The 14504-nt window shown below is 36.0% G+C and overlaps 1 protein-coding gene across 2 annotated transcripts; it reads right to left on the reverse strand.

Annotated features, from left to right (window-relative positions):
- Nucleotides 1–8339: 8339 nt before the first annotated feature.
- LOC111875617 (ribosome biogenesis protein BRX1 homolog) lies at nt 8340–14440 on the reverse strand. 2 transcript variants are annotated; one of them, XM_023871998.2, is made up of 6 exons: nt 14359–14440; nt 11981–12136; nt 11630–11750; nt 10396–10520; nt 9806–10036; nt 8340–9064 (listed from the first exon to the last, which is right to left on the reverse strand). In XM_023871998.2, the coding sequence occupies exons 1-6, from the start codon at nt 14413–14415 to the stop codon at nt 8609–8611; spliced, it is 1146 nt and encodes a 381-aa protein (XP_023727766.1). In that variant the 5' UTR covers nt 14416–14440; the 3' UTR covers nt 8340–8608. The 2 variants fall into 2 exon arrangements, with proteins under 2 accessions (XP_023727766.1, XP_023727765.1); XM_023871997.2 differs by lacking the exon at nt 14359–14440 and adding an exon at nt 13223–13498.
- Between the last annotated feature and the right edge of the window lie 64 nt (nt 14441–14504).

Consider the following 14504-nt stretch of genomic DNA (forward strand, 5'->3'; position numbering starts at 1 on the left):
CCTGTCAATCTTCATTCCATCAGTTCCACAATCACCATCATCCATCATCTGGGGCTGGTTCAATAGACCAAGTGGACTTAGTCACACCCCACTACTACAAATAATAATGATGATAATAATAATAATAATAAGTAATACTAGCTAAGCCAAAGATACATGAAAATGTGAAGAACATAAAACAGTGGTTACAGTAATAAGGTACTAGAGGCATTAGAAAAGGTAATTAAAGAATCACTGTGCCTGAGTGGAGAGTGAATAACAGCACTACATTAGACCAAGTAAACACTGCAATAGTCAGATTTACAAGAATATGCTGACATGCAGAAAGGGTATAAAGCTGTACTCAAAAACACAAGAAGAGAATGTAACGGGAAGGAAGGAAGACTCAAATAGAGGAAGCTGAATGAGACATGTTTTAAGGCAATGATGATAAGAGAGCCATGATTCCTCACATACACCAGTCCAGATATAGGAAGAAAAATTTAATAACCTTTAAGTGCCGAAGTGCCCCGTTTGTGCCAGTCATGAGTAAGGTCGTCGTGGCCAAACCCAGTTTTGGCCACTCAGGCATTTAAACTTTCTCAGTGGAAGCGCGCGCACAGCACTAGTAGAAGCGCATGCACAGTCCTAAATATTTATTTTTAAATGTAGTAATTACCAGACAGACTTGAGTAAAACCCTAATAGAGGAATTAAAATAATACCTAACTGAACAACAGCACATAATAATATACATATGAGTTATGCCAAAACTTATCCACGATCCAGTAATTTTATTGCAGATTCTGCAGATAGGTATGTTAAAAATATATTGTAAAATTTGATGTACATACCTTTTTTGTTGTTACCTGCTTGATGTATATACAGTTTCAAATAAAACTACAGTATTCAATTTCACTACGAACGCACACAAAACAGATCGCGCTCTGTATCTCAGCCACGATGCAGCTGTCTGTTCACTCAAATAGAAGGGGCAATAAGCTTTTGCAGCTCTAACGGAAGGTCTTAGCACTGAAGAAGGGACCCCTCTAGCTTTCTCTTGAATAGCCATTCTTTCATTCTTCTGACCTTCAGTCAGAGATTCAAAAATCCGAAGGGTGTAAGCAGTGCTAGCCGAAGACCAAATGATTTTATTGCTTCCATCTGTTTTATGACACCAGGGACTGCTAAAATTTGTCAAGTGTTACAAACAGAAATGAATTTATAATGCAGAACAACTCTGTGAAGAACTGGGAAACCATTTTTGCAGTACGCATCAAAATTAAAACAAAAAATTGAAAATAGATTATAACACTTTGTATTAAAAATGTCAAATCTTCCGTTATAATATGTGACACTATGTTCTTTTCGGATATATACACATTTAATTCCATCCATTTATCATAAAAATTGAGCTAGATACAGCATTTTTAAACACAACGCTTAAAATTGATTAATCGCCTAACAGGAACGGACATTTAAACGCAAGGGAGCAACGGGCATTTAAATAAACTCCGGCCAGCTCAAGTTTACCACTATTTCGAAGTCCGGCGTTTAAAGGCTAATGTCTAAAAGATTTATAAAATGCAGACTGACTCCAATACAGAGCCAGAGGCTGTATGAAAGGAGGAGATAAAAGGAGTAGGCAGGAAGTAAAGATCACCATCTGAACAAAAGGGGGAGGGGGGGATTTCAGTGCTATAAACTTGTACAAAGGCAGAGAGTCCAAATGCTTACAGAGTCATTGTGTTAGAATGTATGTTATTTATGATCCTTGTAACCAGAAGATAAGTTGAATTAGTGGACAAAAGAATACTAGACAGTTTGGATTTAAGCAAGGTCAGTCAACAATCCATACTGTACTACAGAATGACATAGTATTTCTCAACCACCAGGTCCTGGCATCAATTATATCAGGCCCTTGTCTTACAGAAAAACGAATTTACTGGGCCTTGCTCCGACAGATTGAGAACCTTAATAATTTTCATTTCATGCATTCTGTTGTGTTACAATATACAACTTTTTATTACAATCGTCACAACACAACTATATCAATATCAGTGCCTAGTTTTGGCTCTCCTACATGTTTTTGTTTACATTCCCTACAGAACGGACAATACTTTGTAAGATGAGGCACTGACTAAATAATTAACATTTATATTACTACATCTACATCACGAGCCCAAAATAACAGTTTTTTATATACATACAAAATATAGAATACTCCAATCTGTCCGTGGGAACACAACAAAATCACAAAAACCAACAACTGACTCGATGATGTAAAGCATCAATCAAAGAATTTTATTCTTGTTTTATATTGTAACTTTTGTTTTTTATATATCTAATTTATTGTATTTTTATGTCAAGTATTTTAATATATTAATATTATTGTATCCAATTTTATTAATACTGCAGTTCAGTGGTGCATATATGTTAGCCACGTATTTGCCTGATGATGGCTATTAATAGCCGAAACATGTAGCAGAGCCAAAACTAGGCACTGACATTGATATAGTTGTGTTGTGACTGTTGTAATAAAAAGTTGTAGATTGAGAACCACTGACATAGAGGAAGTTTTCAGATTCGTATAAGCAAAGTCACTTGCCATATTTATGAACAATTCAAAGGTCTTTGACCTAATCAGTGCAAATAAACTGATTGGGAAGGTGGTGAAATTGATCAGGAAGGATAAACCCCTGATTAAACTTACCAGTATTCCAGCATGAAACTATATACTCATACAAATAAATGAGATCTTGTCAAGGTCAAAATTAAAAACGGAGACTAATGGTGTCTCAAAGAGAGAGACAGGGAACTGAGTACTATTTAACCTAGCAACAGTGTACATTGTGATTTAACAGTGGAAAATATTAAAATTTACATCTGTGCTGATGATATGGTGATAACATACAAGTCTCAAGAGGAAATTTAGGCAACTGTTAGCAGGCTGTCTCAACAGCAGAGAACAGTGGAAGTGGTATTTAGGAACATTATTTCATTTGGTGGAGGGAAGCTCATAACTGTGGTAACTGTGAACATCTGTAAGTAACTTGGGTCACCTTGCAATTGTATGGGACCATAAATACTAATCATATACAAGAAACATAAAAAATATACAGAACTTCAGCAGTGTATCACTGGGTACAGCAGTTGTTCAAACTGATGTTAATTCCAATTAATGCATATGGACTTGATTTTATATTTAAACATCTGACAGAGAAGAATCTATCAGAGAGTCTGAAAAAGGCACTCTGTCAAAGTTTGCTGGCTTATGTGTGGCATATGTATACATTGAAGACATGATAGAAACTATGACTGTCATTGACAAGCTCATATGAAGAACTACTTTGACAGTGGCAGAGCAAGAGAATTGCCATCAAGAATGATTTCTACATTATAGGAGCCATGACTTATCAGAATGGTATTTAATTCTGAATTTCACTGTATTCTGGTATATGACCAAGCAATCTGGTAGATTGGTACTCAGAAACATTAGTAAACATCTACTGGACCACTTGGTGTCACATATCAGAAATCTTCACACACTCATATTTAATTTTGTGTGACCATGTTGCATTTAATTTTGATGTTACTTCATGTAAATAATAAATAGGCAAAATAAAGTGGTTTACATCATCATGTTTCTTTAAGTTTCAGATTACATTTCAGAGCGACCTTTCTTTCCCGATATTATTCTTGAAATACCTTTATTTTCTTCTTTTTGCTCAACAAAATTGAAAATAAATGTATGGGCAAAATGTTCTGGCTTGTGCACCACAGGAAATGGACTGCTGCTTCATATTTTGGTTTTGTGTGTTAAGGCACAATGTAGCCTAATACATTGCTACATACATACATACATACTTTATTTCACTTCCATAAATCCTATCAGGAGTTACAAACTCATGTGGATGTGGAGATCGTCTTGGTTACAAATTTGGCACAAGATACAACTTGTCGTACAAATATCATAAACATTCTAATACAATCCATTACAAGTAAATTACAAGTGGAAAACAGTCCTGTCATACATTATTAGCACATACATATTAATGATAAAATTCAATAAGAGATACATAATAGTTACAATATAAATAAGTAATATAAAATAAGATATTACAATGCTTGTATACAATAAAATAAAATAAAAGTTACAAAATACCCAATATAAATAATTATAAATACAAAAATACAAATCTGGCTATTTATCTCCTTTTAGAGTAGAGTTATTCAAATACCTTAAGGGGATTTGTAACAGAAATATTCTTGTAATGAATAAAAAGAGTGTAGTAGTAAAAATTGTTTCAGTAGTACTTCAAACATCTTAATATCACTTGATACATCCTTAATGTGTTGTGGAAGATTATTGTAGACCTTCGTTCCTGAATAATAGATTCCCTTTTGATACATCCTCAAATTTACTAGGGGTAGATGGAGGTTTTTTTGTTGCCTAGTATTTTTCCTATGGATCTCTGAATTTACTGTGAATTCACTTCTATTTTTTGCTACAAAAAGCATAAGAGAAAGTATATACTGAGATGCCAAGGGCAATATTTCTAGTTTTTTAAATAATTTCCTGCACGAGTCCCTCCTTCTACAACCCAACATAATTCTAATTATATTCTTTTGCATCCTGAATATTTTTATGCTTAAGGGTGAGTTGCCCCAAAAGGGTATCCCATAATTTATGATTGAATTAAAATAAGAGTGATATACCATTTTCAAGGTACTTAGGGACGTGAATGGTTTTATTGATCTTATTATGTAGCAAACCGCACTTGTCTTTGAAGTAATATGTTCAATATGGCATTTCCAGTTCATTTTCTCATCAATGTGTATTCCAAGAAATTTTATATTAGATACAGTTGTAATTTCTTTTCCCTCGTATGCAATTTTTGTTTCGGTTATTGGTTTATTATTACTGGCTGAGAAATGAATATAATGAGTTTTGTTAAAATTTATAGAGAGTTGGTTTACTTTGAACCATTCATTTATACTGTGTAAAGCAGAATTTATTTTTACATGGAGATCATTATAATTCAAACTTGTAACTAATACACTAGTATCGTCAGCGAACAGGATAGGCACAGTTTTCTCGTTTATAATTTTGGGTAAGTCATTTACATAGAGAAGGAACAACAAAGGGCCCAAAATCGAACCTTGTGGGACTCCATGTCTCATTTTACCCCATGTTGATGAATCATTTAGATTTAGCTTTGTATCAGTAATTACGACTCTTTGATACCTGTTACTAAAGTATGATTCAAACCATAGCTTTGTTTTACCTTTTATACCATAGAATGTATGTATGTATGTATGTATTGCTACAAACTTTTGAAGGAACATACTGTTTCCATCTTTAGGGTAGGAGTACTTCTATCCTGATGAAGATGGTCACATTTTCATCTAATGTCAGTACCCTCATATCAGACTACTGGCGTCATAACCCAGACACATCACAATGTAAATCATTGCTGTATTGTTTAAGTTTTAACCACTAAGAATCTGAGGTGGTTGGTATAGTAACACTTCGCACTTGTTTGGGAGGTGATTCGTTCAAATATTAGGTGAAATACAATCTTGATAGGCTTTTCATGATTTCCCCTTCAGCAAATGTAAGGCTACTACCACAGTTAGGCTCTGGCCATTTTCTTCCAAATCCTTTCCTTTCCATTATTCAGTTTCTTCTAAATTATGCTCTTTAGTCTGCACAACAGCAGCATTATCAACTTGACCATAGAAAGAAAACAGCCATGCACAATTTGCTGTTGTGTGTAGGAGAGTTATATTCGAACACAAACAGCCCACTGTTATTACTATTATAATTTGTTCAAGTAGTTTTTTTTCTGAAATGTCATGGGCACAAAATTAAACTTATTGGAACTGACATGTTAAGCAACCTGTAAACCATGGAATTTTGGTTAAATTTTTAAGGTTGGTCATGAAGCTATTCTGACATTCCTATCATATTTCTCTTAGTGTATGTGAAGTAATGCCTGACCATGTGCTTTAACCCCTCGAGCGTGACTTTTAGTGGAGCCATTTAAATCCCTAAGCATGTGCGACGCACCGTCTGCGTCCACTCAAAGCCGTGCTGTAAGCGTGCGCGCCGCATATGTTGCGTCCAAACTTTTCACTAAGAATTCTTAACGCCTACGCTCTGATGTGTGTACTTCCAGTGAATGTATATGTCAGCTAACACTGACTTCTTTCATTCCTCGCTATCTGTTTGTGTGTGGTATTTTTTTACTCGCTTTGCTTGGGACAAAGCATCTGGTGTCTGCTGCTTACGAAAAAGTTGTTCCAACTCACACTTGCAAACAGAGAGATAATTTGTTAGCTAACTTTCATTGAGTGCTTGTTATATGTGTGTATTTTTTTATTACTGGCTTGGCTTACTGGCGACAAAGAAGCCGTGTCTGATTTACGATGTTACGAACCTAGGTGTCAAAGTTGGCTGACGCCTGTGTCAACATTTATGAATCTGTTATTCCTTTTCTGCTTCGCAACACCCTCTTATCGGAGCAACATGGCATTTGGTCACGTAACTTCTCTGGCGGGACAGTTTCTTGCCCCTGACGCTAATAAAATAGAGCTTTCAAAAGTGGGTTCCCACAACTTTGAATGAAATTAGGATATTCCTAGGTTTTCTTATGCTGATGGGAATAATTCAGAGACCAAACCTCAGGGTGTATTTTAGTAGGAAACATATGTTAGAAACACCATTTTTTCCCAATGTAACGAGTGAAGAAAGGTTTTCATTGCTGACCAGATTTCTCCATTTTGTAAATAACACCAATAAGGAAATTGCAAAAAGAGATCCTAAATTGTACAAAATTCTTCCGGTAAGTGAATATTTGAAAAATAAGTTCCAGAAAGTGTACATACGGGGCAAAGATGTAAGTGTCGATGAATCTTTGTTATTGTGGAAAGATAGACNGCTTAGTAACAATAGTAGTTAATATCAGAATAATGAAGCTAAGCATTAGCATCCTGCTGCACATCACTTAATATCAAATGTTACTGGTCCCACCATCTCATGTGCAACAGGTCTTTCTGTAAATATTATTAAAGGTTATTCACTCCAAAAGTTTTGCACATCACATGTTTTTCACCATGTTTCGACCAATACAATCATAATCAGGTGTTTAAAATTATAGCTAAGGAAACTGCTGTGCTTCTGTAATCGAGGCTTCAGTTATTAATTTTATAATGTACGGTCAGCTCTATATACATGTACGTATATTCCAAGTGTCAGGCTCTTCTTCCTTTTGTGTTGTGCTGTGTCTTTTTTACAAATGCATTTGTGAATAACCTTTAATAAGTTCCATAGAAATACATATTGCATGTGAGACAATGGAACCAGTTAACATTTGATGCTAAGCATTAGAATGAATCTTCAACAAATTTAAGCATATCTTGCTGTTTGCTTCTTGCTTACTTGGAACGCAGTGTGTTTCTCTACAATATGAGTGAATTTTGAGACAATCCCTGGTGACTTGTTTGAATACAAAGGAATGTAATCAGCCTCCTAGCATTATTGAGGGGAAGTGGGAGACAGTAGGAGAAAAAGTAGGAAGTAACATGAGTAACCCCTAAATATTTATGCAAACAATATTTTTTAGCACAAAATCAGGTCTCGCCATCAATGCATTGAAAGTAAAGTGGAAGGGACACTGCAAGATAAACAGTAACCATTAGATGAAAGAAAACGAGGTAGTTATGTGATGCAAACAGTAGTCCCCCATTTCCTCATAACTGAGGGCAGGAATTACAGATGTAAATATCATAGTGTAAGAGTTTAAAGGTGCACCATAGACATCAAATATAAAAAATAATTTATTATTATTTATTTTTCACTGAAACTATAAGTGTCTGCCTTATAGGTACAAGACAGTAGTAGCATATCCAAGAATAACTACATGTCTTTATCTCTTCAGTTTCATTGTCCTTTCATGTAAAATGGAATTATGTTAGGATTACATCACCAAATAGGAACTGGGATAGCTTAGTTGGTATAGCAGTGGGTCACAGAGCTGGATAATGGGTTCAATTCCTGGCAGCAGCAAGATTTTTCTCTTCAGCATAGTGTTTAGACTGGCTCTGGTCCCCACTAGGCCTCCTATCAAGCACATACTGGGGCCTCTTTCCCCAGGGCTAAAGTGACCAGGGTGTGAGGGTGACCACTCAGTTCTATCAGGTTCAGAGCTCAATGATGGTGGAGCTATACCTCCATTCCCCAATACATCTTCATCGTTTTCTTCTTCAATTAAGCACAGGGACATCTTTACCCCAAAATCACCAAATAATCTGCTAAGGATAAATTGGTTTGTGCTAGAATTATTAAAACTCAAATACTACTGTTCATACGATGTTCATTTGCCTTTATTTTAATAGGTACCGAAATGTTCTTGGGCAATCAGCTGTGTCAATGTTGAATTAAAAACTATCAGTTCAAGAATCTCCATCATCAGAGTTTAAATGATGTCAAATCAAACCTGATAGCGGAGGCAGAGCTCCGTGAAATGTTGGTTTCTAACTCAATGCTGACACAGATGATCAACCAAGAAGATTTCAGCATATTTATTCACAGTTAAAGCTTCAAATCTTACATTACTTTAACAGCTTTACATCTCAACAGGTGCAGCCTTCTGATTAATGAAACATTTTTTCGTTGTAGTAGTACCTTTCCACTTCTTGAATTTCTTTCCTTGCTTATGAGTTTTCTTCGGTTTCAGTTTTTTATCCTGCTTGTTCAAATCTTTCAGCTGCTTTGATTTTTTTTTCTTCAATTTGACTCGATTCTTCTTTGAGGTAGGAGTTTCCAATTCTTTCACTTCTGATTTTTTTTTCTTTGACCTGACTTGATTGTTCTTTAAGGCAGGAGTTTCCAATTCTTTGACTTTTCTTACTAAGGCCTGAGTTTCAATCTCACTAGCCTTCTCCAGGGTATCACCAGAGAAAATTTCATCAATAGGATTTAACTGATATGACTCTTTAGGTCTTGATTCTTCATATGTCATTTTATTCTCCAACCGATTCTCATACTTATGAGCAGCAATTTTCCTAATCTGCTGACGGTACTGGAAAAAGAGATCAAATAATATTTTAACATTTTCACACATGGAGGACCTGGGCCTCCCTGGCTGCACTAACCAGACACTTTACTATAATACCTACTGCAATATGTACTCTTTAACAACATAACATGTAACTTATCAGGCCAGATTTTCTCCAAAATTTCAATACTAAGCTTCTAATGTGTCTTCCTGCATCTGACAGCATACCTTAGGGTACTTTCTCCTATGTATACAGAAAGACCTGATAGTGCTCAGGAAAGGAAGTCACCTGCTGTGACTCCATACACCCTTTTCCTCGGGTCTGCTTTCAATACAGCTTCTTTCAAGAAATAAAAGAGTACTACTGAGATTAAAAATTTTGTGTGGCCCCCACAGCTTCCTGCCATCAGAGTGGGTAGTACTTGCTGAATTGATAACACAAGTTTTACCACGTATATATTTATAAAAACCATAAATTTTTAATGGTCTGAAAGAAATAGGATGGTGTGGTATGAACTGGATTTATCTGGTTCAGAATAGGGACCAGTGGCAGGCCCATGTAAACATGGTAATGAACCTTCAGGTTTCAGTTAGTTATACATCGACTACTATAAATGCTAGGGATCAAATTTCAGAACAGAATCTGTTCACAAAATGATTTAGTGGCACAAATATCTCAATTGTTAAGTTACTACACAAATATTTATGATAAGCAAACATGATAAACATAAATACGCTAAAATAACAACAGGCTATATATATTACCATTGCTGGTGATACAAATTTTGGATTCTCCCATATCGCCTGCCCTCGAAAACTACCTCCAAATATCTTGATTGGATTCAGTACAAATCGTGGGCCAATCTCTGCCAAAGCTCCATCTTCAGACAGAATTTGAAAGTTGCGAAACCAAATGCGACTGTCTACTACTGAGAATGTAATCACATGATCTATGAAAGGTTGACTTTTTGGATGATGGTATGGTGTACCAAATATCTGCAATGAAATACAAATTGCACCCACCATAAACTTGAATTAAACATTATAATTAACAAAACAAACTAATTATACCAATACAGCACACAAATGATAAAATTACACTGACAGACAAAATCACCTTGTGAAAGCACAAATTATACGAACTGAAGCTATAGATTTAAACCCACACCTACACAAAAATTATAATAATATTCAGAATTTCCAACTACAATTTTTGACTAAACCTGTTCCACATTTTTATTGATACAGCTCTAGCCATACTACCCAATAAAGACCACAGTAAAATCGCTCATCTGCTTATTCCATTATGGCAAGGAGGTCAAAGGATTAAGAATTTATATTTTAATACTTCATACCTGGACAAACAGCTCTTTAAGAAGAATGTAGTGAGGGTTTCTGGTGAAGTTCTCATCAAATGAAAGTATAGGTCTTGAACCTTTCAGACAGTTCCCATTAAACTTTAGTTCTGCCATTGTGTAAACTGAAATGACAAAAAGAGTGTTCATTAATATTTATGTAACATTTCTCATACTGACAGTATATACCCACATATGAAAATTTTTACTTGGAGACTTTCTTCCACTTTACGACATGGTCTAAAATAACAGCATTTCTTGAAGGGTTTGTTAATGGAGTTATAATCCCATAAAGTTCTTCTGATTATTTATGACCAAGTTTCAGTAAGGGATTCCTTATCAGAGCACAGCTCTAAGTTTATACAGAATTGATGTGCTTTAGTTTTCCACATACAGTAAAACTTGGTTATAGCAACATCGGTTTCTGCAACACCTTGTCTATTGCGTCAAATATTCAATGGTATGAACTAATTCCTCATAAAGCAACTGTTTTTATACCTTGCTTAGTACGACATGCACAAATGCATCAACCTCGTATGTAACATCATTTTCATTCCTGAATTTCTCTGATATCGTGGGAAAGTTCGATGTGTCTGCCCACCCTCACTTTCTCTACTTGCTGACGTGACTGTCCTAGAAGAATACGACCGCGGCCTGCAAGAGGAGTGTGGGTTTTATGCGAAAACAAGGGCGTGGGGTGGGACTGCGTGAATAGTGCAAGAGGACGCGGCAGGTTGTTAACGTCATTCCTTTCCTAGAATCTCGTCTAACAGGACCACACATTGTCTACTTAATCTATAGTGTTCCTGCCTAAACCCAGAGAAGTGCAGTAGTGAAAACATGGCAATGAAAAGGAAAGTTTTAAGCATTGAAGAGAAAGTTAAAGTGATTCGTGAAATAGAAAATGGAAGGAAAAAAGCTGATGTATGCCGCGAATTTGGTTTGGTGAATTCTACAGTACAAACGATATGGAGAATCCATATTAATTCCACGTTAATGTTACGTTAGTCTGTACTTAACTACGTATTTCACTAAAAAATGCAACATTTTAACTCTGTTTTTGGTAGATTTTTACGTGACTAACATTAGGCTACTGTGGAAGTGCCCATTTCGGTTACAACAACATTCGTTTATAACGACACTATTTTTAGGTCCCTTTGATGACGTTATAACCAAGTTCTACTGTATTTTGGAAAATAAGCTGCCTTATTCATTTAACAAAAATAAATATTACCATTTTCAACTAGAAATTTAGCTGAAGGTCCACTTGGAATATTGGCTATCCACATATATAAGTCACGTTTCAGACGTCCTTCAAACAAGATGCATTTATTGCAGTTTTTCATCTCACATATCTGAAATACACAGTACATAATACAATTAATACTTTGTGCAGCAATGAGTAATAGAACTGAGAGAGGATGACAACACAAGTACAGAGTTTAATTTATTATGTAAAATGCCTACTGTTCAAACATAAACATTATGAAGACACTACAGGAAAAAGTTTCTCAAGCCAGATTGGTTTATTCAGACATTTTATCATATATATATATATATATAAACATATGAATTCAAGACTCACTTCATTGACTACAAATAGATCATCCTTCCGTTCCATTTTGCTTTCTGGCTTTGAATGTGGCATTAAGGCCCTCAAATCTTGCATTAAATGGCGGTCCCTGTGAGAAATTCCTCTTGAACCAAATATAAGAACTCTCTGTTTGTTGATCCACTTCACCTAAAATTTGACAATTCATAAGTTTTATGAACCTGTGGAACATTCAGTATGGTTGAATATGAATAATACATTTATGACATGTAACTGTGGTATTACAATTTCTGGCTATATGGTTGATATGATCATACTCAGTGTCCCTCATAGTTTTATATATAAAGCAATAATGGCTGAAATGAAAAGCAATGAAATTTCTGAAGAGAAAATGCCTCTAGTCTCTAACCCATCACATCAACTTTTGGTTCTTCCTAATGCAGAGGCTTAACTGTTCTCAACAGTGTGCTGAGGGTAGAATTCTAATAGCCACTGACTCACAGAATTTCTTTCACATCATTTACATTGTTATGCCAGTTCATACTTCTTGTATATTTTAAAACAACAGATTATGTTCTTAATCCTAATGATTGGTGTATATATATATATATATATATACATTAAAGTTATTGGACACTAGGTGTCAAAACTGCTGGGTGCAGCACATGCATGCAAAACAACACTTCAATGACACAAAAGAGGATGACACAGCAACCACTGGGTATTTTTCATTCGTAAAATATTTTGTTTCACAAAAATGCATCGAGTTTTGGGGTTNGAAAATGCCTCTAGTCTCTAACCCATCACATCAACTTTTGGTTCTTCCTAATGCAGAGGCTTAACTGTTCTCAACAGTGTGCTGAGGGTAGAATTCTAATAGCCACTGACTCACAGAATTTCTTTCACATCATTTACATTGTTATGCCAGTTCATACTTCTTGTATATTTTAAAACAACAGATTATGTTCTTAATCCTAATGATTGGTGTATATATATATATATATATATATATTAAAGTTATTGGACACTAGGTGTCAAAACTGCTGGGTGCAGCACATGCATGCAAAACAACACTTCAATGACACAAAAGAGGATGACACAGCAACCACTGGGTATTTTTCATTCGTAAAATATTTTGTTTCACAAAAATGCATCGAGTTTTGGGGTTCCTTTGGCTTAGTGATCCATGTCAATGGTTATTCCACTCCTTAAAACAGGGAAATTGGTTCCCTCACAACAGTTTCATTTTGGTACAGGTTAAATCGTGTCCTTTACCTTCTTCGGAGCTGGTTCATCAGAAGAACGTGCTTTTGCTGGTATTTCGTTATCTGAGAACTCTTCTTCTGACTTTGTTATATCCTTTAATTTACGTTTTCCTTCTTTCAACTTCCCCATTTTGCCTCCCTTGCTTCAACAATGAATGTTTCCCAGCACCTCACGTGCTCAACACTTCGTAACCTGTCGTTACCAGCCCATACTGTTTACGCGCGGAGAACGCGAGTTTCGAACGCGTATCTCACGGAATACTACGATTTATACCTAACGTGCCGAAACTTCAACGCAACAATCTAAATCAGCCTTGTCCAACGCGGCGCCCGTGGTATTTTCTGGCGCCCTCCGTAACCACATATAATTGAGCCGATTTTTCATATTAATTCAAATTGTAAGACAAGAGACATTTTTGAACGTCTGAGTACTGTTAAATATTTTCGAAAAATTTTATTATTATTATTATTATTATCATCATTATTGTTTTATTATTATTATTAGTAGTAGTAGTAGTAGTAGTAGTAGTAGTAGTAGTGTGTGGTGGCGCCCGCACCTCCATAGGCATCAGTGAATTGTGCCCGAGTACATAAGAACGTTGGACAGCACTGATCTAGAGCGATCTAGGGATTGCTAGGGATCTAGAGAATGGCCATCATCCAAGATGACCAGGAGCTGTAATCATGTAAGTTAGTACGGATCAGTACGGACCTCCTGCTTTAATTGGCTGCGCTTCTTCTTCTTCTTCTTCTTCAGTTTGGCTTATTAGGATCTGCGTTCAATTCAGAGTGAAGTTCTAAAAGTATGAACCTTTTGAACATTTGGTCGGATTGCTTTGACGGAGAATGGTAAATTGCAAGGCCTTTATCTGCACAGAGAAATAATACAAGAAGAAACGAGGAAAAACATCCAAACCCCGCTTCAGATGGGAACCCACGGTCCCAGCGTTGTTGTCTCAGACATTATTGTCGCTATGATCGACTAACATTCTTCTCTGGAGACCTGGAAATAATTTAGTTATTACAAAAGATTATTTTCACCCACAATAACAATTCTCGATGCCGCCATTGGATTTTTCAATTGATATATCCTTCCAGCCACACAAGGGCCCTGAGGTTGACTCAGCCACTAACAGGAATAAATACCAGGTATCTTCGTGGGCGTAAAGGACGGCCGGCACGTAATGCTGACCTCACCGGCATCTGTGGGCCGATTGTCTGGAAAATGTGGAAGCCTCGACGTCTCACAACCCCATGGGCCTCCGCGACCTGTAACAGGGGTAGCTTCACCT

Source organism: Cryptotermes secundus, unplaced genomic scaffold, assembly GCF_002891405.2.
Source record: "Cryptotermes secundus unplaced genomic scaffold, Csec_1.0 scaffold50, whole genome shotgun sequence".
Classification (NCBI taxonomy): Eukaryota; Metazoa; Arthropoda; class Insecta; order Blattodea; family Kalotermitidae; genus Cryptotermes; species Cryptotermes secundus.

Coding starts and splice junctions, on each gene's coding strand:
- LOC111875617 (XM_023871997.2), bottom strand. CDS start 13,342: ATGGGGAAGTTGAAAGAAGGAAAACGTAAATTAAAGGATATAACAAAG. Junction 10,521..11,629: donor TAAATTTCTAGTTGAAAATG/GTAATATTTATT, acceptor TTGTCATTTCAG/TTTACACAATGGCAGAACTA. Junction 9,065..9,805: donor AATTTGTATCACCAGCAATG/GTAATATATATA, acceptor CTCTTTTTCCAG/TACCGTCAGCAGATTAGGAA.